The 25,997-nt window shown below is 24.9% G+C and overlaps 9 protein-coding genes across 9 annotated transcripts; all 9 read right to left on the minus strand.

Moving 5' to 3' along the window:
- On the minus strand, positions 1-351 carry SRAE_X000140400 (Hypothetical protein; the record flags this gene model as incomplete). Its single annotated transcript, XM_024648563.1, has 2 exons — positions 1-72; positions 118-351. The coding sequence occupies 2 exons, from the start codon at positions 349-351 to the stop codon at positions 1-3; spliced, it is 306 nt and encodes a 101-aa protein (XP_024498869.1).
- Positions 352-4,276: 3,925 nt separating this feature from the next.
- SRAE_X000140500 (Rh30-like protein) lies at positions 4,277-5,703 on the minus strand (the record flags this gene model as incomplete). The annotated part of the gene is made up of 2 exons (XM_024648574.1): positions 4,277-5,469; positions 5,514-5,703. The coding sequence occupies 2 exons, from the start codon at positions 5,701-5,703 to the stop codon at positions 4,277-4,279; spliced, it is 1,383 nt and encodes a 460-aa protein (XP_024498870.1).
- A 2,369-nt stretch (positions 5,704-8,072) lies between these two features.
- SRAE_X000140600 (Transposase, ISXO2-like domain-containing protein) lies at positions 8,073-8,591 on the minus strand (the record flags this gene model as incomplete). The annotated part of the gene is made up of 2 exons (XM_024648586.1): positions 8,073-8,345; positions 8,382-8,591. The coding sequence occupies 2 exons, from the start codon at positions 8,589-8,591 to the stop codon at positions 8,073-8,075; spliced, it is 483 nt and encodes a 160-aa protein (XP_024498871.1).
- Positions 8,592-8,693: 102 nt separating this feature from the next.
- On the minus strand, positions 8,694-12,707 carry SRAE_X000140700 (Helicase, C-terminal domain and P-loop containing nucleoside triphosphate hydrolase domain-containing protein; the record flags this gene model as incomplete). Its single annotated transcript, XM_024648597.1, has 3 exons — positions 8,694-8,920; positions 11,451-12,607; positions 12,670-12,707. The coding sequence occupies 3 exons, from the start codon at positions 12,705-12,707 to the stop codon at positions 8,694-8,696; spliced, it is 1,422 nt and encodes a 473-aa protein (XP_024498872.1).
- Positions 12,708-12,904: 197 nt separating this feature from the next.
- SRAE_X000140800 (DNA/RNA helicase, DEAD/DEAH box type, N-terminal domain and Helicase, superfamily 1/2, ATP-binding domain and P-loop containing nucleoside triphosphate hydrolase domain-containing protein) lies at positions 12,905-14,056 on the minus strand (the record flags this gene model as incomplete). Its single annotated transcript, XM_024648608.1, has 2 exons — positions 12,905-13,418; positions 13,458-14,056. The coding sequence occupies 2 exons, from the start codon at positions 14,054-14,056 to the stop codon at positions 12,905-12,907; spliced, it is 1,113 nt and encodes a 370-aa protein (XP_024498873.1).
- A 1,039-nt stretch (positions 14,057-15,095) lies between these two features.
- SRAE_X000140900 (Ribonuclease H domain and Ribonuclease H-like domain-containing protein) lies at positions 15,096-19,878 on the minus strand (the record flags this gene model as incomplete). The annotated part of the gene is made up of 2 exons (XM_024648619.1): positions 15,096-15,195; positions 19,190-19,878. 2 exons carry the CDS (start codon positions 19,876-19,878, stop codon positions 15,096-15,098), a joined length of 789 nt encoding a protein of 262 aa, XP_024498874.1.
- A 249-nt stretch (positions 19,879-20,127) lies between these two features.
- SRAE_X000141000 (Integrase, catalytic core domain and Ribonuclease H-like domain-containing protein) lies at positions 20,128-20,580 on the minus strand (the record flags this gene model as incomplete). The annotated part of the gene is made up of 1 exon (XM_024648630.1): positions 20,128-20,580. The coding sequence occupies one exon, from the start codon at positions 20,578-20,580 to the stop codon at positions 20,128-20,130; it is 453 nt and encodes a 150-aa protein (XP_024498875.1).
- Positions 20,581-20,588: 8 nt separating this feature from the next.
- Positions 20,589-21,617, minus strand: SRAE_X000141100 (Hypothetical protein; the record flags this gene model as incomplete). Its single annotated transcript, XM_024648641.1, has 2 exons — positions 20,589-20,790; positions 21,295-21,617. The coding sequence occupies 2 exons, from the start codon at positions 21,615-21,617 to the stop codon at positions 20,589-20,591; spliced, it is 525 nt and encodes a 174-aa protein (XP_024498876.1).
- An 847-nt stretch (positions 21,618-22,464) lies between these two features.
- SRAE_X000141200 (Hypothetical protein) lies at positions 22,465-23,681 on the minus strand (the record flags this gene model as incomplete). Its single annotated transcript, XM_024648652.1, has 2 exons — positions 22,465-23,217; positions 23,394-23,681. 2 exons carry the CDS (start codon positions 23,679-23,681, stop codon positions 22,465-22,467), a joined length of 1,041 nt encoding a protein of 346 aa, XP_024498877.1.
- Positions 23,682-25,997: the final 2,316 nt, after the last annotated feature.

Genomic DNA, 25,997 nt, shown 5'->3' on the forward strand with positions numbered 1-25,997 from the left:
TCAAAAATTTAATGGATTTACCAGAAAGTTTTTCCATTGACGGGATTGAAGAAATTTAATCTTTCTTATTTTCTATTGTTTTCAGAAAAAATAAAATTAAAGTTTTATATTTCTTACTTTTATTACATTTGGTTCATTTTTTAATTTATTGATAATACTTTCAAAAATTTTATATTCTGAACCTACTTCATCTATTTTACTAAACTTAGAAAGTTGTTTAATTCCTTCTTTAGTAAACTTTTTAAGAAAATTTATAGCATAATCTATAGTAGGATTTTCAGTTTTTTCATTTTTGTTACTATAAATAGTTATAAAAAATGTAACAATATAAACAAAAAGTAAGAATCTCATATTAAATTGATATATTATAACAATGAACATTCTATTTATATATTATTTTATTAATTACACAGATTTAAAAAAATATTTTATTTATAAATTTATAATAAATAATAGTGATAATTTTTACAACAAATATAAAATAAATATTTAATATTAAATAATACTGTTATCATAAAAATAGATTTTTTTTAAATTTAAAAAAATATTATTATTTTAAATGATGCTAAACATTACATACCAACTTAGTTTTTGATATCAATAATAATATAACAAAATGGTTTACTAAATTTATTTAATTTTGTAAAAAACTCTTTTTTTAATAAAAAAATTTATCTTTAAATTTTTTGCTTACTAATTACATTTTAAATTTTTATATTTATTATATTTTAAGGTTAAATTACAAAATATATTTTAAAGTTTCAAGTAATTTTCAGAAAAAAATTTTTTCTTTTTAATTATTTTAATTAATTAAAAATATTTGAAACAACCTGACAACATAAAGAATGTTTGTAGTAGTTAAATAAAACAAATACTAATTTATATGTTTAGATATTAAAGATAAATGTTGCTAATATAATATATATAGTATTTTGTATAAAATCATATACAATTTTCTTATAAAAGCAAAATAAAAAAAAGAGTTTTGTTGGTCTCTGAGACTAACTTTAGTCCATCTAGATTAAAACACACGAATATTATAAGTTTTTGTTTAATCTAATTCACTCTATAATATTTTACAAGCATCTTTAGCATTTTAATATAGCAGAAGAATGCTACTTATAAGCCATAATTATAATATTATAATTCATACATTTAATTACTTACATTCTCTAATTTTATTTTACCCAGAAAATTATATTTATTAATAATTAATGCCCAAATTGAGTTATAAAAAATACAAACTACAATGCCTTAAAAATAAATTAATTTATAATACAATAATTATGCATATAGATTAAAAAAGTGATAATATTAGAAACAACAATGCCTTTATAAATAATTTCTATTTATATATAGACTTCTAAATCATTATTAATTCGTTTAATCTAAAATACTTCAACTCAAAAATAAAATATTAAGTAATATAAGTTTCTATATTACATAAGTTATTTTTAACCTGTTTCTTAAAATGATTACATAAAATAAAGTTTATATTATAAATATTTTACACATTAAAAATATTTTTTTTTCAAAATAAAAGTTATTTAAATTAACATGTTGTTGCTAAATTTTTTAAAGTTTTTTAATATTGATATTAAATTTTTATACAAAAAAATATGTTAATAATAAAAAAAAACTTAAAAAAATAACTTATATTTTATGTTACAATTCATGCTTTATATAAATAACAATTTAAAAAAATTTTTATCAAGTTTTGTCTTATAATAAAATAAATTCCAAAAAATATCTTTTTTTTATTTTTAATTTTAATAACATGTTAAAAATTTGTAAATTTTCAGTTTTTGTTGAACCATTCTAAAAATGGTAAAAAATTTGCAAAAAAAATGATAAATTAAAAAAAGGTATGTGATAGTTAATAATAGACTTGGTAACAAATGTATGATGAAAAAAATGTTAAGTAAATATAACGTTTTTTTAAAGTATTTTGAGTAAAACTAAAAATTTTCATTTTATCAATAACTAAAAAAGAAGTCATAGACTTTTTTTTTTTACAAAAAATCAACTTCTTCATAAAGAAAGAAAATGCTTGGAATGTCATCAAATGAAGTTTAATATAGGACTGAGAAACCAATAAAATTGCAACTAAAGAACCTGTCGAAAAAAAATTAGCCACAAAAAAGCACTTGGTTAAGCGATTCTAAGCTGGATTTTGAGATTGCAGTATGTTTAATGCACTGTTGAGGCAAAAAGATGGTTTCCATCAAATTCTGTAAAGAGAAGCTGGGAATAAATTACGAAACCACTGTAAATTGGTGCAATTTCATTAGGAAGGTGTGCGTAGCTCACTTAGAGATGGAGGGTATTAGAAAAATTGGAAAAGAAGACAAAATAGTAGAGATGGATAAACGGTTATTTACAATAAGGAAAAAGAATGCAGAGAATATTCTTCTGAAATTTTAGATTTTCAGGAAAATCTGCATAGAGACAGAGAAATTGCTTTTGTCATCCGTCTTAGATTGAGGAATGTAAACTACCTGAGAGTAATTAAAAAAAATGTAGCTTAAAAAGCTATAATTTTCTTAGAAAGTTGGAGTTATTATAAAACCAGTGAGCTGGAAGCTAAGGAATTCACATATTTCAAAATAAATCACAAAAACTACTTTGTGAACTTTGAATCTGAAGCTGACACCTAGACTGTTGTAATATTGTAGGAAAGCGCAAATAAAAGAGCAATAAACATGTATGTATCCATTGGAAAGATGCTGGGCAGCTGCTTTGCTGTATTCACGTAGAGGTAAAGAATAAGAAAAAAAAATAAAAAAAATTCTCTTTTTGGTATAAAGATTTTTAAAATAAAAAAGACCCGATCAAAACTGAAAAGTACCAAAAATTTATTTCTTATCTAACCAAAAATTTTCTAATTAAGTGAAAATAGTAAATAATTTATAAATTAAAAACTATTTTATATAATAAATTGTTGAATTAACATAGTTTAATACTTTCATAAGTACCTTCTTAGTAAAGCCGATCAGTCCAGTTTCTTTTTTTAGCTCTATTCTACGTTAAAAGTACAATAATATTAAAATATTAACTTTTATTTTGTGAACTTTAATATTAAAAATTATAATTTGAAATATTGTGTTAAGAGCTCTCTTTCTAGAACATTTTTTTTATTCTGCCATTGTTTTACAATTTCTTTTTTTTTATACGATTATTTTCTTCCTTTTTTTCTAATTCAAATAGAGAGATGGAATTACAAATTAGATTGTGAAAACTTATAAAATAAAAGACTTTTTGATTTTTCTCTCCTGAAAAAAGTTAAATTATAATTTTTTTCATGTAAAAAAAATAAAAAAAAGTTATTACTTTTTATCTTCACAATGTCAATTTTTTATATTTTATTGAAAAAAAATTATATACGTAATTTAAAAACTTAAATGTAAAGTATATTATGTTTTCACTTAAAAAAATGTTCTTTTGGACCATACTTGCTAAATATCTTTCATGATTTTTTAATTATATTTTCTTCTAAATTAGACACATAATGCTTTTATATTTTAAAGATAAATAAAATTTTAATATAAGATAAGAATTCTGTATTTATAAGTATATATGTAAAACTTTTTACTGATAGTAATAAAGCCGCTATACTATAGAACTTACTATATATATGTATATTAAAGAATTATTATGCTACAATTTTTTATTTCTGTAGTATTTGTAATATAAATAAAAAATAATTAGTAAAAGAAATTTTACATAATTCATTTAAAACTTTGACTTATGCAAAATAAAATTTTTTTTATTATTACTTTCTATGTTTTTTTTTAGGAGTAAGATTGAAAATTTTTTATTACAATTATTATTTAAACAATATTTATATTTTTTTTGCAGGTAACAAAATTATTTTTATGAAATATTTATAAATTTAATTAAAATAAGTTAATAAAATTTGAAATACAATACCTTTTTTTTTACTTTTTTAAAATTTTTAATTTTTTTGAAAATTAATATATATAACAAATTATGATAAAAACGTTTTTATTATATTTGTAAAAAGTTAAAATTTATATATTCATTAAAAAAATGAAATATGAAAAAGTAAAATTTTTATACAAATTAACACAATAATACTAACATTTTTTACATATAGATTAATAATTTTAAAGTAAAATGTATAATAAAATCAAGTATATTAGAAAAAAACTTTTAATGACATAAAACTATTTAGTATTTTAATTATTGCGAAAACTAAATTTTATATATTTTCTTTTTATAAAATTAAAAATGTAAATATTATTAAAATAAAATGTTAAATGTTTTCTAAATCTAGTTTTTTGTTTTTTAAAGTTTTAATATTTGATGAAATCTTTGTTGTAAATTCATAATCGTCAGGTGTGTGAAAATATTTACTATCTGAAAACAAATCATCATCTGGTACTTTATCCCAAACTGGTAAACGTAAAATTATGCCAGTAAGTATACCACCAATTAAAGATCCAAATAATGCAATAACTAAACCAATAAATTGATATAGTGCTTGTTGAGATGATGTACGTCCATTTTTTGTTTCTGGAAAAATCATATAATACTCATCATTTACATAATAATTTTTTGTATAAATAAATGCAAATATTATACCACAAATACCAGAAATAATCCCAGGAAAACCGTGTAAATTAATTACACCACATGTATCATGTAATATTCCTTTTTTAGATAAAATTGGTGTTACAAATTCATATCCAAGTACAGATATAAAACCACTAATTGTTCCAACTACTAAAGATACCCATGGATTTGTAACAACATTTGCTACATTACCAATACCTACACCACCTGCTAAAGTTGAATTTCCAATATGAACCATATTAAATTCTTTTTTTTTACTTATTAAATTTGATGTTAAAAAAGTTGCAATTGTAGCACCAACAAGAGATAAAAATGTATTACTAACACTTCTTTCTTTTCCAATATCACCATCAGCTAATGCTCCATTAAAACTAGGCCAAAAAATCCATAAAGCTAATGTACCGATTATAGAAAATAAATCACTGTGATAAACTGATGATTCATTATTTGATTTATATATTTCTCTTCTATTAATTATTTTTGAAACACCCAAACCAAAAAAACAACCAATTATATGGATAACTAAACTACCACCAATATCAGCTACAAATAAAATTTCAGTAATAACATGTTCAAGAATCATAGCTACTGGAATTTCACATAGTGCCATTATTAAATATTGAGTTGGTGATAACTTTCCTAATAATACTCCCATTGAAATTAATACAACACCAGCAGAAAAATTTGAATAAATCAAATTTGTAATAGATAATATAAAATATTTATTACTTGAAAATGTTTCATTTAAAAATCCTCTAATAATAATTGACCAAATAATTGAAAAAGTTGCAAGAAGCATATTAATACTAACTGCAGAATATCCATAACGTTTTAAAAATGTCATTAAAAATCCAAAACCAATAAATATCATAACTAAAAAAATACTTTTTAAAAAATTTTTTTTATAAAAATTTTACCATTTATATCTGCAAACATTGGATAAATTGTTGACATTTTTGATAAATTATTATCATTAACTTTATATTCAGGATAACGTCCAAAAATAGCAATTAAAATAATAAATATTATATGGAAAAATGTTAGCAAAAGTATAAATTGATGATTTTTCCAAACTTCAAAACATTTTTTATGTAATTTAAAATCCATCTTGAAAATATTAATAATAAAATTTTTTTATATTATATAAAAATAAAGATGAAAATTATTAAATACAATATTATATCGTTTTTATATATTAATATTACTGATATGTGATCTTTTTTATTTTTAAACTTAAAATATTAGAAAAATAAAACAAATATGAATCATCATTATTATAATAAGTAAGAAAAAAAAAACTTTGTCAAATAAATCAGTACATATACATCTAATATACAATAATTTTATTTTAAATTTATCATTTGTTTTATTAAATTAAGTTTATATATAAAATTAAATATATAGTTATAAAAAAAAGTTTAATTTATTTATTAAAAGTTATTAAAGTAAATATAAGTTATTTACCTTCTTGTAATTATACAAAATAAAAAATTTGTTACCATGCTTTTTGTTTACTTTAAAAGAAAAATGATACATTTCAAAAAAAATTTTTTTCTTGTGTACCAGTATTATAAGTTTTAATGACTTATTAAATGCCTACAAAATGATCTAAGATTTATGTATCATTGGACTTTATCAAAGAACACTCAAAGTACTAGATTATAAGTTAACTGGATTAACATTTGTATTAAAATACATTTTCTTCACATAAATGACATAATTTTCATTCAACTATATAATATAAATTTGTCTAATTTTATAATAAAAAAAATGTATGTTATAAATTTAATTTATAATATTTATTAATCCCGTAACATTTTTTTTTTTTTTTTATAAAATTAATTGGTAATTAATCAAATATTGCATAAAAATTATTAAAAAGACAAGATACAATAAATGACATTTAATTAAAAAAAAAGTTTATACTTTATAAATAATAAAGTTACATAATTTATTTTTAAATAACACTAAGATAAAATATAAAAAAGTAATATTAAATATTTTATTTTTATTTAAAAATTTTAATGATAAAAATAGTCATTAAAACTATAATAAATATAATGCTTCTTTTAAAAATTATTACAAATTAAAAAAACTAGTAATTTCTTCAAGATTATAGTCATGTTATTATAAATAAGAAACATTTAAAAGTTTTTACCTGAAACAATCAAAAAGATTAAAGAAAGATAAAGAAGAATATAAGAAAGCAAAATTAGAACAACATAGTATGTTATAAGTTACAGGTACATATAAACATAATCATTAAAAAAAAACGGTATTATTCCGTTATACCCCTCTAAATTAAAATGAATGAAAGTACTTGATAATTGATAAAATTTTCCTAAATAAAACCTTAATTACATAAAGAATATAGAATGAACCCAATATAAAGTAAAAAACATAAATAAACTTTTTAAAAATTAACTAATAATAATAGGAAACATGATGAGATTTAATATTTGAGTCATTTTTTTTTTCGTTTCATGATAAAAAATAACGACAATTTTCTAATTTTATGATAAAAATTAATAATGAATTTAATTTTTTTTTAAATTTTTTCCATCCATTTTGTAGTAAAGAAGATGGAGAATCTGATAGACCTATTAATTTTTCAAAATAAATATTTTTAATATAAGTTTCTATAGATTTAATTCAGAAAGAGGTATAACAATATAACACCAAGAATAGTACCAAATTAATAACAAATTTATTATTTTTTTATTTTTTTTTTTAATTTTTTTTATCCATCTTGTAGAAAAGAAGATGGAGAATACGATAGGCTTTTTTTTCAAAAAAAATTCTTTTAAGGTAAATTTTATTCATTTTAATTTGGGGGGATATAACGGAATAGTACTGTTTTTTTTCTTTTCTTTTTTTAAGTGATAAAAGTGACTTTTTGACTTTTTCAGCAATTTCAAAGTCAGGTAAGGCATCATTAAAGTTTAAAAAAATTGCTTGCTTATATTTATAGTTTTAAAATTACCATGTGTTGTTTTTTCTTTACCATTATTTATTGTTTCATTTAAAATACATAATTATTCAGGGGCTTCTAAATTACTATTATTTTGTCTTAGGATATCTACAGCAGTATCTATAATTATTTCATTATTTTTTTCTATTTCTTTACTTTCATAACCATTTTATATATCTGTTTCTTTATCATCATTTTCATTTGAATATCCATTTATGAAATCAATGTGCTAAACTTCGGAATATTTAGTATTTATTTCGTTAAATATTTCTAATTTTGCAGCCGTTTTTAAATATCTATTATCATTTGAAAATAAACAAATAACTTGTACAACTTTCTGAATCATTTGAAAACATTTTTCGGTACTATTGGATTAGATGACTACCATTTTTTAATTTCATATAATTTATTCAAAAATTAACTAAATTAAAAAAATTTTTAAAAAATGAATCCTTTAATTGTTTCCAATAAAATTAAAAAAAAAATTAAAATTAAAAAACTTTTATTACTCATTTAAAAAGTCATTAAAGATAACAATGTCCCTTAAAATAAACTCAAATTCATTATCTTTATTTTTCTTTCTCCAAGTAAGTTCATGCATGTATCCCTCCAACATGCTTCTGCGAGTCCCATTCTTACTCTTGGACTTCTTTTTCATTGACTTCCAGACCCTTTCAATGTTCTGGGTATGAGCATTTGTCAGTGGATCTACAAAATTATACTTGTGGTTCACCTTTAAGTGCTCATACTCAGAAGCACTTACTTGGGAGTATCCCCTCTACATATCTTAGATTATAAGGGTTTCTGGAGCCACCCTTCTTTTCAGCATCTCCATTAAAGTCTCTGAAGTTTTATCTGTAACAGGTTCCACAAAACATTCTTTGGTATCCCTGCAGATCCTTCCAAAGCACCACTGCTGCTCCAACATTTTTTCAGCATGATTCTTCCGCTGCGCGAAAAGAGTTTTATCAACCTCCACAGTTAATCCCTTTCTTTCAATCTTATTTTCGTTCTTTTTCTCCATAAAAAAGCACACCTCTCTCAGAAGGCTGTTCTAGTTTACAGTCGTACCTGGATTCAGCTCCAATTCCCTTTTCATTCTTTCCCCAGACGTTTCTTTATTTGCCTAATGATATATAAATGAAATTGCCGTTTTTGGTGACATTCTGGTTCTTTGAAACCATGTTCCGACCTGCACTTCTACCTGTTTTTTGCAGCTTCTAAGACTGCATTTCCATCTATTCACTGCCTCAAAAGATAGCTTCATTTCATGACCATTTTCGCATTCTTTTGCTTCAGGAATTAAACCACGTTTTTGAAGAGATTTTACAGCTGCAGTTTCATCTGGGATTTCTTTATTAAGTTGAAAGGAATTCAATTTTTATTAATTTACTAAAACAATTAGTAAATTTTATCCAAAAAAATGAATTTAATATCAAATATCTCTTGTTTACCTTGCTTTTTTGGTTATTTATGCAAAAAATTAGTTAATTTACATTTTTATCAGTAAAAAAAAATTTTTTTTTAACTTCTTTATATTATTATCAATTACCAATATGTTAATTTATATGCAAAAAAATTTTTTATTATCGTTAAATTACATGGAATTTAAAATTTTTGGGCAACTACTACAATAGTACCGAATTTATTAAATTTTCTTTTTTTGTTTGTTTCTTAACAAGTATATATTAAAAATCATTCTTTTTTTATTTTTATGCATATTATACAAAACGCATTATAATTTCCTAAGTTTGTTAGTAAATTTATAATACAGAAAATGCTACGATAGTCACCAACAATTCAAATTATTTTCAGTTTATAAGTTTTATCTTTATAAATAGGAGAAGCTGTTTCAAAATGCTCTACCAAAGACTTTACTAGAGATAAATGATTTGTATGCTTAGCCGCACTTTTCAATGTGAAACCTAACGGAAATATGTCTTTTTTTATATTCATTAAAACAAATGAAATATGCTGCAAGATTTTTTATGTAACAACTACTACATTCGCTGATAAGTAAGTTTTGAAGCATGATTTTATCAATGTAAAATTACATTTCGAGATTCAACTTTTTTAATTCCACATTATAGAGTTCAAAAACTCTTGGCAACATAATATTTATAATGACAAAGTAAACAAATGTCTTTTTTTCTTTTCTTTTTTTACGTGATAAAAGTGTTTTTTTGATTTTTTCAACAATTTCAAAGTCAGGTAAGGCATTATTAAACTTTAAAAAAATTGCTTGCTTATATTTATAATTTTAAAATTAACTTGTGTTGTTTTTTCTTTATCATTATTTATTGTTTCATTCAAAATACATAATTCTTCTGAAGCTTCTAAATCACTATTATTTTCTCTTAGGATATCTACAACAGCATCTCTAATTATTTCATTATTTTTTTCTATTTCTTACTTTCATAACCATTTTATATATCTGTTTCTTTATCATCATTTTTATTTGAATATCCATTTATGAAATCAATGTGCTAAACTTCGGAATATTTAGTATTTATTTTGTTAAATATTTCTAATTTTGCAGCCATTTTTAAATATCTATTATCATTTGAAAATAAACAAATAACTTGTACAATTTTCTGAATTATTTGAAAACATTTTTCAGTCAATGTATGTCAAGCATAACAAAAAGTAATCTGATAAATCTTCACTTGAAAGAGCATTTTTTTTGTTTAAAAAGATTACTTATAATATTTTCATTTAAAAGATCAAATTTAAACTTTCGTTTTGTTTTGAACTATCATTTTTCATTGTTTATTCATATATCGATTATACTTTTCTTCTATTTTCTACAAATTGAGATCTATTAGGAAAATCCATTGATGTCATGTCTGAGTCATTATTCAGAGTATTAGTTTAGTGTCTTCAGTTGATAGTTTAACCATTTTTATAATCTCGTTAAACTGATTATTTATTCTTAAATTTGTAAACTATAGCTTTTTTTTTGCAGCAATAATTTTATGTTTCTTCTTCAAATGAGAAACGTAAGATTTCACTAACAATTCAATTTTATTTTTACAATTTGAATGGGTGCAATACAATATAACAGTATTGTTTGCTTGCATAATGCTATGTATTTTTTTTAATCGCTTAGAAGATTTGTATTTTCAACTTACTCCATACAAACGGTTGGAGTTGTAACCGGACATTTTAATAAAACAATTTTTAAATAATTATGATTTTTAAAAATTAAAGTATATTATATAAGTATTTAATTTTTAAGAACAATACAAAGAAATATACAATACACTATTTTTATAGAAATTATGTAATTTTTCCATTAAAAACGTTTTTACTAGAAATTATTGAATTTTTCTACTTGAAATTTTCAAAATGTTTTTAAAATTTTTTGCAATTCTATAAATTCACATTCAGTAGAAAAATCGCTTTTTTTTGACAGAAAATATTCACATTTTATAAATGTTCACACGTCATTTTTGCTACTAAAATTAATTCACATATTTGTTATTGTTATATAAAAGATGTAAAAGAATATATATGATATCATCATTATTTTAACCCAATTAAACACTTATCAAAACTATAATATTTTTTAACTCCTTCTTCCTTAATAACCTAACTTTGCATTTAGCTGGTTATAGCATACGATGTAAAAATAATATACAGTATATTAAACATAAAGAAATAAATGTATAAAAATTTATAAATTAATAATATTATTAATTTCATTAAAATTTTCTTTTATTTAACACTAAATTGTCAATTTGGGCATGGTGGCCAACTTCACGTAAAAAAATATCTAAAATGTTTTGTACATATGGAACACGTCTACGATAGTGTCGATACAGTATATTTAGCCTTATATATATGTTTTCAGTTATTAGGTAAGTGCTCCTTTCTAACATACCAGTAACATATTCTTGTGTGCTTTTTTGGTTTTTTATGGTATCTTTAAGAACAATAACGTAATTGGTCATGAATTTATTACTCATTAATTTTCTGAATTCATTTTTGTAAGTTTCTATATTTACTAGTCGAAGTACTTCCTCAGTTGCGATATTTTTTTTTCTTTTAATTATTTCTTGGCCTACTATTTCATCAACCTGCGTTTCTGATGTATGATTAACTTTTCTTTTTCTCAAAATTTCATCCATATTTTTTAAATTTTTTACACAATTTTTTTGCGCTCTATCTACGTTATCATTATCTATTTTATCACCGCTTTCTTTTTGTTTTTCTTCTTTTTTACAAGTATTTTTTTCTCCAGCTTCTCTTACATACGATGTTCTCTCTTCGTCACATTTAAGAAATACTTTTTTTACACAATAGAAATTTTCTAACAACTCTTCTTCAGTTTCGTTGCCATTTATATTTTTATTGTTGAGATATACTTTAATAACATCTCTTAGCAAATTTTCGTTTAGAAGAGCATTTTTAGACAAACAATTTGTGCAACGGTAGACACAATTAGATATCTGTATGCCATCTAAAATTCCAAGATAGGGGTTATGCAAGCAGTTACTAAAATCTTTATTTAATATTTTAAGGAAAGTCTTTTGGCTTATTTCAACTATATCGTAACCATCATCCTGTTTTGAACGCGGTACTATCCAATTTATATCACCTGGAATAATTTGTGCTGGACCGGTAATACCACTGCATTCTGAAAATGTAGACACCGAAGACGAACGACTACATGTTGTATTAAAATTTTCAATAGTTAATATCTTTTTTAAACAAGCAACCGCTGATGTAGTTGTAGATAGTATTGAAAATGATAATGATCCATTCCTGTTTAGTCGGCCGATATCTTGGAAGTAAGTAGTAATGTTTAATGGCAATCCGTGGTATAATAAAACTGAACAAGATTTTAAATCGACACCTACGAGGTTTCCCTCTGTATTAATGAAAACGGAATTATCATTACTTTCATATTTTAGTCGAGCTTTTCCTTTTTCAATTTTTGATAATAGACTGGTGTATTTAACAACAGTATAACCATGTGATTTGTAAATTTCTTCACAAAATTTAATTTTTTTTATTTTTCTAACTATTACAACTACTCTAAATAGTTTTATTTTAAAACAGTATTCTTTAAGAATTTTTAAACGTTTCAACACATCAACGTAATCGGAAATGTCGAGAAGATTTTTTCTTTAACCATAGTTATTACGATATTTTGTTTAAAAGAAACACCTCTTATCAATTTATGAGGAAGTAAATGTGATATTCTCACGATTTTTTCTATAGCCGAATCAAATATACTACCACTGCAGGATATAAACTGACATTTTTTATAGTTTAAAGGTAAGCAAGCATTTTTAGATAGTTGGGACGGTAAAAGAAAACTATATCATACAATTATTCATCCCAGACTTCATAAGGTTTAATAAATTTAGGATTGGGTAAGCAATTCGTTGCATCTTTACTTAACATATTAAGAAAAGCTGCTTGCGCCATTTCTACCATGTCATTACCGTCTTCCATTTTCGTTCGACAAGTTATCCAATTCAGCTCATTTGTTGGTTTTGGTAATGATGTGTTTTGTACAATGCTGCCACTCTCAGAGAGACTTGAAACTGAAACGGATCGTCGACAAGACATATTGAAGTTCTCAATGGTGAGTACTTTCTTTAACGAAGAGACTGCTGAGGAAGTGGAATATATAAGTGAAAAAACCAAATCTCCGCTACGATTCAATCTTCCTATGTCTTGGAAGTATGTTGATATAATAGTGAGCAAACCATGATGTAGTAGAACAGAGCAAGCCTGGAGATCAACTCTAATCAAGTTGCCAGCAGTAGTGATAAAAGCTGAGAAATCACTGGTTTCATAAGTTTCTCGTGCTTTAGCTTTTTCTTTTTTAATGAGGGTGCTGTTATATTTGACAACTGTGAAACCATGTTAATCATACAGTTCCTCACAGAACGGCATTTTCTGGATATTACGTACTATAACTACAACTCTAAAAGGCCTATTTTCAAAACACATCTGTCGGAGAATTTTTAGTCTAATCAGCCTGTCCATAAAGTCCGATATATCCAGCAAATTTTCCTTCTTAATCATAGTGATAACAATATTTTGCTTATAAGAAATACCCCATATCACTGTATGCTCTGGTAAGCGGAAAATTCTGATAATTCGACGAACTGCTTCATCAAACACTGATCCACTGCAGTAAATAAATTGGCATCTTCTGATAGTATTAAGATAACTTAGCATCTTTAAATAATTTGGGCGAAACCCAAGTCCCTGATCGAAGATTAAGTGTGCTTCATCGACAATAATTTTCTTCAGAAGATTATTTTTATATAAACTGCTAAGAATTAATCGAAGATCCTCACTAATCATGCTGTCAGGAGTCGTTAAAATTACATTGTATTCTTCATTGAAATTCTCAGGTTCTTCCATTGCCATTTTAATTAACTTCTTCTTAGTGTCAGCTGTAGTATTTATATTCCAAGTGGCATAAGAAATCATTTCTTCTAGTTTTTTTATAGCGCGTTCAACCATAACATTTTTTATACATAAAGATCTGATAAAGCAAGCTTAATATTATTATCTTTAGTAAACTGTTTGATATGTCAACAACAAAAAATGCAGCGTTATCTATACGTAACAATTAAGGTTGTTCATAACGCTTGAAGATAGTTTTCAAAATGCTTTAACTACAGAAATAAAAGATATATCAACCAACGGCATTTTCATTCAAAAAAGCTAAAAATATTAATTTACATACATATATATTCGTATTTAGATAAATTATTACTCCACAGACCATCAAGATCAACAGAATATGTTATTCAAGAATAATCATATAATAAGATCATTTTTCTAATTTTACGTTGATGATAAATGCTAATCTTAGCAAAAGATTCATATTTATTTTTAGTATTTCTAAAGATACTCCGAATCTTAAGATTAAATCATTTAAGATTAATTAAGTTTATCTATGTAGAAAGTATTCGACTTTTTAAAATACTCAAACTTTTTTAAAAATTTAATAGAATGTAAAAAATCTGAATATTTTCTGGAATACAAAAATTGAACTTAAATTTTTTTTGATTTAGAATAGAGAATTTTATGTAACGTAAGTTTTTAGATTTTATCTAAAATACAAATTTTGAATGTAAGTTTTTTTTTGATTTTATTTGAAATACATAATTTAAAATTTTTGTTGAATTTATATTTTTTATACATAATTTTTTAAATAAAGAAAGAAAAAAAAAACAGATAAATAAAAAAAAAGTTTTTGAACACTTGTACAACTATTCGTAGTTTTCCCTGATTCTTTCTAGCTTCTTTCCAGTGATCCATTTAAATTTCCTAAATATCCTGACAGTCATAATGAGATGTTCGTTGTTGAAAAACATTTTCATTTTCAGTTTCTCCAAGTCTTCGTGTATTCCTTTTTCGCATTTTTTTGGTTTTTTTCTAAAGACGGCTTAATTTTAGAGTCACTAACGTACTAAAATTTTTATTAAAAAAAAATTATTTTAAAATTAAATCTACCTTTCTCGAGGCAGAAGGAAAGGCTGCTTATAGATTTTTACTATTTACCTGGCGCCAAGCGAATTCTTAAAGCTTTTTTTCTATATTCTGTTTTATCTGACTTCTGGACGAAATCAGAAGCTTGTATCCATTCCAAGTACCTTAAATTGAGTTTGGGTGTACTCTAGTTGTAGAATCTTTGGAAATTTCACTGCGACTCACAGTATTATTATGGAATCCAAGTATCTCTTCAATTCCATTGTATCTCTTCTAAAGATCGGTGTGTTTGATAGAACCGGGTGCCACATGCTTCTAAATAACGTTTATAATTGTTTTACTGTCATGTTTTTTCAATGGTAACAGCATAAACACGTTTTTCCTCCATTCTTTAATCGTTTTCGACTACTCAGACTTTTTCAACACGGTTGCTTCTATTTTACTTTCTTTTACCTACTTTTGTTTCGTCAATTTCCACGACGATTCCTTCGTCTTAAAGCAATTTTAAGGCAACTTTTTCGTTATTAAAAGTTTTAAAGAGGGAATTTATTTTTGGCAAAGCCAGCATTTTAAATTTTTTGAAAAAAAATCAATTATCAATTATCAATTTTCTTAATTTTATTTATTTTTAGAAAATTTAGTTATTCATATAAAAAATTTGTTTATTTTAAATTTGGATATAACAAAAAAATTTTTCTGAAACTTTTTTTTATTTTTTAACAACTATCATACGCTCTATGAACTTTTTATTTAATTAAGATGTTAAAACCTTTTAAAATACTTTATTTATTTTTATTTTTTCTGTACGTCAGTGACTCTAAGAGAAATAACCTGAAGTCCTTCATAATGTTCATCTTTGAAATGACAGTGTTGACTTTTGGCATTGGTATCCGTTCTTCATTTTAATGATCTCTTAACTCATAAAAAAATTTCTGGACATCTCTCTTGATGTTGATTTCCACAGCAAACTTTCATAAATTTTCATGTTGAAAAAGTTTCCTAGTGCTTTGAAATTGTATCTTCCATTCTTCGTTCAAGTAATCTTCAGGTTCTTTAACATCTCTTTCTTAAATTGAATTTCATCATTGGTAATTTATTTTCCTTGTAATTCCACGGTACTCCCACACTATAAGTTTCTAAAGCTTTGATTTCTTTTTGTTCCAGTCTCCTAATTGCTCCCCAATTTTAAATTTGCTCGTCTGCCATTTCCGTTTCTTGTTCGTTTTCAGTTTCATGTTCTATCTCCAGTTTCTGTGATCCATCTCCAATCGGTTGAAGCTTGAAAAAGTTTTTACTTTGATCTGTATAGATTTTCTCTGCTTTCCCAAGTTGACAGATTGTTCATTTTGTGGAATTGTTTCATAAGTTTTTCTTCATTTTCAATGCCTTGAAGAATTTTATTTTCCAAAAAAAAATTTATTTTTATCTAGCAACATTTTTTTCAGTTAATATCAAATTTTTCGTTATGCAACTTCGTTAACATTTCTACTCTGAGCTTTTTTGGCTATTTGTTCTACTACTACCTCCAATTGGAGGTAACTAGCTGTTTTATCCAAATAGTACACATTTTATTAAAGAATAGGATTTATTAAAAAGAAGATACAAAAAGAGGAAAATAAAGATACAATAAAACCCAAAAAAAAAAAGAGTGACTAAATTTTAAAATTTAAAGTTTATTTATAGTTTTTAGTTATAAGGCGGAGCCTATAACTATTTGTACAACGATAAATACAATTACTTAGTACTAATTCATCATAAATTGATATATAGAATGAATGAAGACATTTCTTTTGCTGTTTCTCAAGCATCTGTAAAAAATACTGTTGGCCCTTTTTGAAACTTTGATTGAGCTTCGTGATCACTATTTAGTGGTCTAATACAATTTAAAAAAATTAACGTCGAGAAGCTACCTAAAGTGGATATATTTTCCACTTCAGATAATTAACTTACTAAGAGAGATTTTTTGAATGAAGATTCGAAATTTCTAATAGTAATAATTTTTTTCAGTGAAATTATGAATGATATGGTAAAGTACATTAAGGCGAAACTAATAAATCCATCTCTTTTTAAACTTCTTATATCCTGATAATAGTCCGATGTATTTATAAGTAGTGCATTATTAACTATAGATGAAAGTTTGGTCAAATCTACTCCAATTAGGTTACCAGATGTTTTAATAATTGCAACATTATTATTTTGCTCGAATCGTTCTTTTGCCATTCTTTTTTCCGTTTTTGATAACAATGAATTATAAATTGTCGTCATAAATCCATGACGTCTATATACATTTATGCATTCTTTTATTTTTTTGATGCTACGTACGATGACTACAACTTTAAAATCTCGTTCTTTAAAAAATTCTTTCCTTGATATTTTCAATCTTTCGATTGCGTCAGCAAAATTACTTATGTCAATTAGATTCTCTTTTCTGATATTTAGGATTATTGTGTTAGCTTTATTAAAATTCTTTTCATTACTGTAAATGCATAAACGTTGAATATACGAGCTATTTTCTCTATTACTTCATTCATAATAAATCCAGAGCAAAATGTTAGCTGAGTTTTTCTTATAGATTCAAAAAAAGTTATCAGCTTCAAAATTTTAAGGCGGAAATTCAATCCATGTTCAAAAATAAGGTGAGCTCTAACAACCACAATTCTTTTCTACAGATTCATACGGTAAAGTGTATTAACCATTAATCTACAGTTATCACTAATGAATGTGTCAGGTGTGATAAGTAATATATTAACCTTACTAAAAAAATCAGGAGCGTTATTTACACATTCGAGAAGATATTTTTTTTGCATACTAGATACTGTAAAGTTAATAACAATATAAAGCAATTTGGCTCTATCACATATATTTTTATATTATTCACATAATAAAATTGTTGGCAATATTATTATTATCAATGTGCTTGTCTCAGGTATTATCGAAGATAAAAACATTAATGTCATATCTGATCTCGGCGGATGGCACATGAAAATGTAGTCATTTATAATCATAAATATTATTCATACTTTAAGAAAATTCTTACCTTTTTGAATAGCAAGAATTGCATGGTATCAAGCTTTGCTTTTAAATTCTTTCAATCCGAAAGCGGGACATAACATTTTTTGAGACTTTTCATTTTTGGTAGAAACAAATTTTGCCAAAAAAAATTAAAATGTTTTTTTTTATTGAATAGAGAAATTCATTTACATATAAAACAATTAAAAAATTAATATTTTTGGTTAATTTTTCCCTTTTTTATGCATTTTTTCCGGCAGCCCGAAGGTTGTCATATCTCGCAATCTTTGGATGAAAGGATTCTCTAGCTTATTTCTCTGTTTTCACATGAATTCAGTGAAGTAACCGTTTAACATATTTCTAACAGAACCTTTCTTCTCTTTTTTCTTCTATTTGGCGCTTACCCAATCCTTTCGATAATCTGGGTGTGAACTCTAGACTCAGGATTTGCAAAGTGATATATGTAATACACTTTAGTGTGAGTGAATTCCTAGTTTCTTTTTACATAATTTAATGGAAAATAGTTCCTTGCTTCATAAAAAAAACAATGGCTTCTTTTTCGATTGTAGTTAACTTAAAAATGTTTATTTTTGCAAAAAAAATTATTAAATTTGAAAAAAAATTTTGTAAAAAAATGACTGTTAGAAAAAGTTGATTTTCTTGATCATTTTTGTATCAATTGATCTAAATCTATCATCATTTTTTTCTAACAAGTCAATTATCAAATATCAAATGCCTTTTGATTAAAATTATCACTTTTTTGATAATAATTATCATTTAAAATTTGTCCTTACAAAAAAAAAATGAAAAGTACCTGATTAGTGATTTATAAATGATGACTTTATTTGGTACAATACAATTACAAAAAACTAACTAAAACTAAAAGTAACTGTCTTTTTATACTCGTTATCTTTAAATTATTATCATTTTACCCAAATATCCTCTCTTAAAGTTTCTCCGAAAACTTTATTGATAACTGAAGTGTTTTGCCTGAAGTCCTTAAAAGCTAAAAACTTTATTGTTATCAAGAAACAACAATTACAAAATTTCAAGAAAAATCAATCTTATTTAATAAGTATAAATTTAAATTATTACTATCTTAAATTAAAATTTTTTCTCTTGTTATTATTCAAATTCCATTACAATAACCTTGCACTTTTTTTCGCCAGTTCGTCTTCTTTTTCATTAACCTTTATTCCAACATGAAACTTAACTTGAATTATACTTGATTTGTACAATTTATTCAACAATTCATCAGTCTCCATTATTAGTTTTCTATGCACCAGAACTTTTCCAGAACTTTTCATATTATTAGACTTTCTAATTGCTTCTAATTGTTCTGAAAAAACATTACACATATACGCTGAATCTGATACCAAAATAACCTGTTTATCCTCTCTTTTGAGTTCAACAGCCAACTCAAAACCTTTTTTTACATCAACCATTTCACATAACTGAGCGGTACTATTATCACCCAATCTACCAGTTAATTCCTTTATGCACTTGTTATCTCCAAAAATTGCTACACTATAACCCCTTTCAGATTCACAAGAACCATCTGAAGCTATCACTAACGACTTTCCTACTTTTCTCATCAAACTCTCGAACCCAATCTCAGAATCTACATAAAATTTTTCCGGATAAACCAAATTTCCTGAAACCTTGTTTCTTTTCACAATAACTGGTCTAACACTCGAATTTTCCAAGTACCCATTTAACTGTTGCTGCATATCTTTAGCTTCCAAAGTTAAACTAAACATTTCACCAGTTAACTCTTCCTCATTAGAATTTAAATTTGCACCATCAGAATCTCTACTTTTACTCTGTTGTGAATACATTTTTTCATTATTTAGTCTTACCATATTATGTTTTCTTACATAAATCTTATCATTTGCTTAAACCTTGTATACTGACTTACTAATTCTCTCTAATGCAACTCCTTTTTTCCAATTTGAATCCTTGTCAATTTTTACCCAACAACTACAATTTAACAGTACTGGATCACATTTATATTTTTCCCATATATTTTCTATTGAAAAATTCACCCTAAAAAATTTCTTTACCGGTGAAACAAAAGAACCATTATTCTAATCTACCATAGTTCTACTATTTACAAATAACATAGCTGCATTTAAAACACTCTCATCTATATTTTTTATTTCCTTAGATTTCAAATATTGTTTTATCAATCTTACTGCTACTTCTGCTGTTCCATTATTTTGACTATGTCTTGGCACTGCATATGACGGATAAATTTTATTATCCATAAAATATTCCAAAATATCCTGACTAGCAAAATTCGTAGCATTATCACACACAATTACAGCCGTCTTCGAATACGTTGCAAAAATATTCTCTAAAGCCGCTTTTGTAGCATTACTAGAAATATTTTTTAACAATCTTAACATAATAAAAGAACTAAAACTATCCACCACAATTAAAAACTTTCTTCCAACATATTCAAAAACATCAGCATGAAATCTTTCCATTGGGCATTCCGCCGAAAGCCACGACGAAACAGCAATCCTTCGATTCCTCATCAACTCCATCATTTATCACATTTTCTATATTCCTTCATTAAAACATTTTCCATATTTTCAAACCAAAAATATCTTTTTGCTTCCTTTATCATAGCCGATCCTGATCTATGTCCTTCATGCAACTTTTTTGCCACCTTCTTTATAACTTGAGCCGGCACTATAATTCGATCTTTTACCAAAACCAAAGAATCCCTTACTTCAATATCCTCTCTACACACATCTTTAAAGAATTTCAGCCTTGTAACTAATTTTTATTCATTTAAAGAATTCTTTATTCTAATCAAGAATTTAACAAAATCATCTTGTTCTTTACCTATAATTTTTATTATCCACTCCAAATTTTCCACCTGGACAAATTTTAAACTGACCACATTTTTTCCATTTTTTTCAAATAAAATATCAAACTTCATTAACTTCAAACATAACATCTGATGTATATTTCTTGCTATTGTTGGAATAGAGTAAACAACCTCATACAAATTCTTCACATTACTCACACAAGTAACACCATAACACTGATATTGATAAATATTTCTTTTTAAACACTCACATTAGCATAATAATAACTTAGAATGCATAACATAATTCTTCTCACTATCCCTCAACGTCCTAGACCCAGCGTCAAATAATTTTTCCTCATTCTTAATAACGCCACCGGAGAAAACTATATTGCAAACTCATCTGCTTCAACAATAACTTTAAATCTCCTCACACCTTCTTCTAAAGAAAAAAGTTTCACATTCATTTTTATACTCCTTTAATTTTTGAAATTGCATTCTCACTTTTTCTTCATCAAATTCTTCAGTGCCCGTATACTTATGTAACGGAGCCGCATACTTAGAATATTCCGGTATACATTGTGCCTTAAATTGAAACTTTGCTAAAGTACTTTTCAATTCTTCTTTTGACAACGGAACTGGTAATGAATACAACCTTTTTAATTTCTCTTCCGGAATTTCTATACCCTCATTAATTTTCCAACCAATAAGTTGATCCTTATTCGTGCCAAACTTGCACTTTTTTACTGATAATTTCATATTCGATCGTTGATAGAAATGTAATTGTTTTTCCAGCTCCAGGTGGAAAACAGAAAAATACATTATCACCTATAAATTTAATTATACATAATTAAAAAGATAAAAACACACCTCTTTCGATGGTCAATATAGAAATATATTGTGCTCTAGATTTAAAGGTGTCCACACCGAAAACAGCCTTCGAACCCAACTCGATTTGATGAACGTTCTGAATGACTATATCGTCATAATGGTCTTCAGTTATCGGTAAATTCAAGTTACTTTTGTATTAACGGATGAAAAATCTAAAGAAATCTTTTTTCAAATAGGCATTGTGCACTGTAAAATGTTAAATATTATTAATTAACAAAAATATAACAAATATACACGAAGAATATAACCTGACAGTAGGCTATTTTCAGCTATTCATTATTTCTTAATAATATATATATAAATATACTAAAAGTCTCTTAAAACTTCCATAACCGCAAGCAAATTTTCATCATGATTATCTTTCCTTGACAAAACAATAAAATCATCCATATACAAGTACACCCTCACATCTAAATGCTTTAACCTATCCATAATCAAAGAATAAAATAACGCAGATGAATTTTTGAAATCAAAAAGCAAAACCTTCACTCTATACCATCCTATATCTGTGGCCACAATTAAATGATCTAAAATATTATCTTTTAAAGAAACCCTAAAAAACGCTTTATTTAGATCTCCAATACTTATTGTTTCAAATTTTCCTTCTCTTAACATATTCGAAATCTGAAACAGCTTTGACATAAATATTTCTCCCGCAAACTGATTCATATAAATCAAATTTAAACAAGGTCTCACTCTTCTATTTTCCTTCCTATCAAACACTACGTTTTTTTGTATTGCTTATCTTCGATTTGTTCTGAACTTTCTCCCAAAAACTTTTTTCACAATATTCCTCAAATATTTCTTTTACTTCATCTCTTATATCCTCCGGGACCCTTGTTTCTCTCATAATTCTAGGTTTAAAATCTACCAGATTAACTTCCACTGACAAAAAATTCTCTCTCTCCATTTCATCTGTTAAATCTTCTAAATTTTTTTCCAACAAAAATTGCTCCACTTTTGATAAATTCATTTTAAATTTAATTCCTTTAACCATTTTTTCCTCTCCAGCCTTTTCTTTTCTTGGAGTCTTAGCAATATCCAAAATATTAATATTATGCTCTCTTAAAAATGGAAACCCAATTAAAACATCTGAACTTTCCAAATTTATATGCATTTTTATTACAAACTCTCTATCCTTCAAATTCTCAAATACTATGTGCGTTGTAAAATATCCCAAACTGGTTACTTTCTCTCCATGAGAATCTTTAAAAATCACAATATCATCCCTCCTTAACTCTTCCACAATTTTCTTAGGTACATTCTTCAAACCAATTGAATTAGCTCCAGCTCCAGAATCCAAATAGCATTCCTTTTTACCAATCCCCACTATATGAGCTTCAACACAACAAGCTTGCTTTTCTATAAACAATCCTTTACTGGATACCTTTTTTTTCTTAACCACTTTTTTCTCATTATTTTCCACCAGTTCCTGCTGATCAATTTTTATAATTTCTTTTTTTTCAAACTATACATATATTTTTCAGCCACATCTGCCTTTACCGCGAACTCTTTGGCTCTTGACAATGACCATAATTTATTGCTATCTATTTCTTTTTTATCTCTTGTAGGTAGCAGAAACATAAAAAGCAAAACGATGACAAACTCCTTATTCCTCTTCTTTTCGATGAAATGTGCTCTCACCGAAATTTCACTTAACAAATTTGTATATGCATTTTGACCCTCCTTAAACCTCAAAGACATCAATTTATCCACAGATAATAAAATAGGTTCCAACTCCTCTCTTTCCGCACAACATCGCTCTACTATACTCAACAGATATTCTGAATCCATTATCATACCTTCAGGTTTTTCCAACGCATCTCTAACAATTTCCGCTTTAAAAACTTCAGGAACATTGTCCAAAATTGCTCGATAAAAATCCTTCTCTTCTAATCCTGAGCCCAAAACTTTTAGATAGTTCGCATACATGCGAAGCCGAAAACAAGAACTTATTTTAAAAATTTTTGAATCCGGGGGCGCTATGATTAGTGATTAATAAATGATGATTTTATTTGGGGTACAATACAATTACAAAAAACTAACTAAAACTAAAAGTAACTGTCTTTTTATACTCGTTATCTTTAAATTATTATCATTTTACCCAAACAGTGCCCGTTTAATTTTTTTATGTTATTATTATTATAAATGGTAATTTCATCGTATTTATTCTCCTCCGTTATTATTTTTCAGTTATTTTCAGAATCTACAGATAAATAATTGAAGAAGAACATTTTTTTAGATAACTCAACTGAATTCATATATATTTAACAGTAATACAATAACAATGTGTTAATATAAAAAAAATTATTTATTAAACAGTAATTAATTAAAGCGTTTATAGTTATTAATAAATGAGCTGAAAAAAAATTACGTTTACCAAAATCAAATGTATAACATGTTTATGTAATTATATTAAAATATTCTATATTTTTAAAAAGTTATACACCTTTATTTGTTTTAATTACAATTGCACAAATTTACATGTTTTTACTAATAAAAACTAAGATTTTTTGTGTATTCTATTGAGTGTAAAATCATGCATAAATTTCTTTCTTATCTATACCACCAATAATAAATTTCTATTCCGAAATTTACAACATTTTTCAAAATTAAAACTCTTATTTAGCTGCTTTATTTCATTTAAGTTTTTTTTTCGTGATATACATTACACTAAATATATATATATAGTTTCTAAATATGTTATTTTTTTTATTAATTATTTCAATACATTTCAGATTTTTGTTACTATTTCTTATAGACTCACACATGGATTTTTGTATTTATCTATTTACACTCATTACAGAACTTTATATAGATTGTGTTTTTTTTTTGTAGAGTTGTCAAAATGTCATTGTAATTCTGGGTATGAGCATTTGAAGGTGAATAACAAGTACAACTTTGTAGATCTACTAATAAATGCTCATACCCAGAAAATTTAAAGAATTTGGAGATCCGTGAAAGAAAGATCTAAAAGACAAAGTGAAACACGAAAAAGCATGTTAGAAAGCTACATGTACCAATATACGTAGCGAAAAAAATAGAAATAAGAAATTTGAGTCCATGTTAAGAGACAATCATTTTTTTTTTGAATTTTTACGTCAAAAATAAAAAATTTTTTTTAAGTTATAAAAGAGAATTTGAAAAAAATGTCATCTTTCAAATATAATAAGGAAAAAAAAATTTGAAAGGACTTATAACTTTTAAAAATGAGGGGATGAAATTATAAAGTATTAAATTTTATTTTGTTTTTTTTGAGATGTACATAACTATTTAAAAAAAAATGTTAAAATGTAAATTTTAAATACATTACTTTACTTAATTTTATTACATTTGATATGTGTACATTACTATATTTAAGCCGTAAAAAAATGAAAAAAAGTAAGTTTATTAAACTTTGTTTTGTTATTTTAATTACTTCTTTTATGATGCTGTTTTCAAAATATTTGTTTTTGCAAAATAATTTTGCATATTTTTGGTAAGTTTTAAAAATTTTAATTAATTTTTTTTTTATAGATGTACGCAACAATTGATAAAATAAAGTAGATATAAGTTTAAATAATGATATTATTTTTGCTAATTTCACTGATATAGGTAGTTTTATTTTGACCGTGAAGATGAATATGTGGAGAATGTTTAAAAGTATGTTTAGAAAAAATTACTTAATTTTTCAAATATATGTGCGTTTCTACTTTAACAATTTAAGAAAAAAAAATATTTAAAGTAAGTTTGAATAATCTGTATTATTTTTTAGGTTTAATTATAAGTCAATTAAAATATAAAGTTTAAAAATTTGTATTTTGTTAAATATTATGTTATTATTTATTGTTAATTAATAAATCCTTTTTAATTTTTTTTTGCTTCTTTTAATGTTCATTTTTATTTAATGATTATTTATTTTTATTAATTATTGTTTATTAATTAAAAATTATTATAACATTTTGAAATTCTTTTAGACGAGGATTCTTCTCAAAATAACTTTTTTAAATAAACATTTTTTTACATTTTCTAGCATAAAAAAACACGGGTAATCGAAAAATAAAATAAAATTTTCATAAAAAAAGTAAAATAATTTGGGATCTGATATTTGATCATAAATTTTAACTTTTAACGAAATTTAACAACTTATTCACTCAAAAACGCTTCTAAAATGGCTTCAATTCCAGTAATGAATTTTTTAAAAATATTTTCTTCAACGAGGAAGCAGCTCTCAAATTTCTCTAAGACGAAAAAATAATTAGAAAAGAA

The sequence above is a fragment of the Strongyloides ratti genome, scaffold srae_chrx_scaffold0000002 (assembly GCF_001040885.1).
Source record: "Strongyloides ratti genome assembly S_ratti_ED321, scaffold srae_chrx_scaffold0000002".
Taxonomy (NCBI): domain Eukaryota; kingdom Metazoa; phylum Nematoda; class Chromadorea; order Rhabditida; family Strongyloididae; genus Strongyloides; species Strongyloides ratti.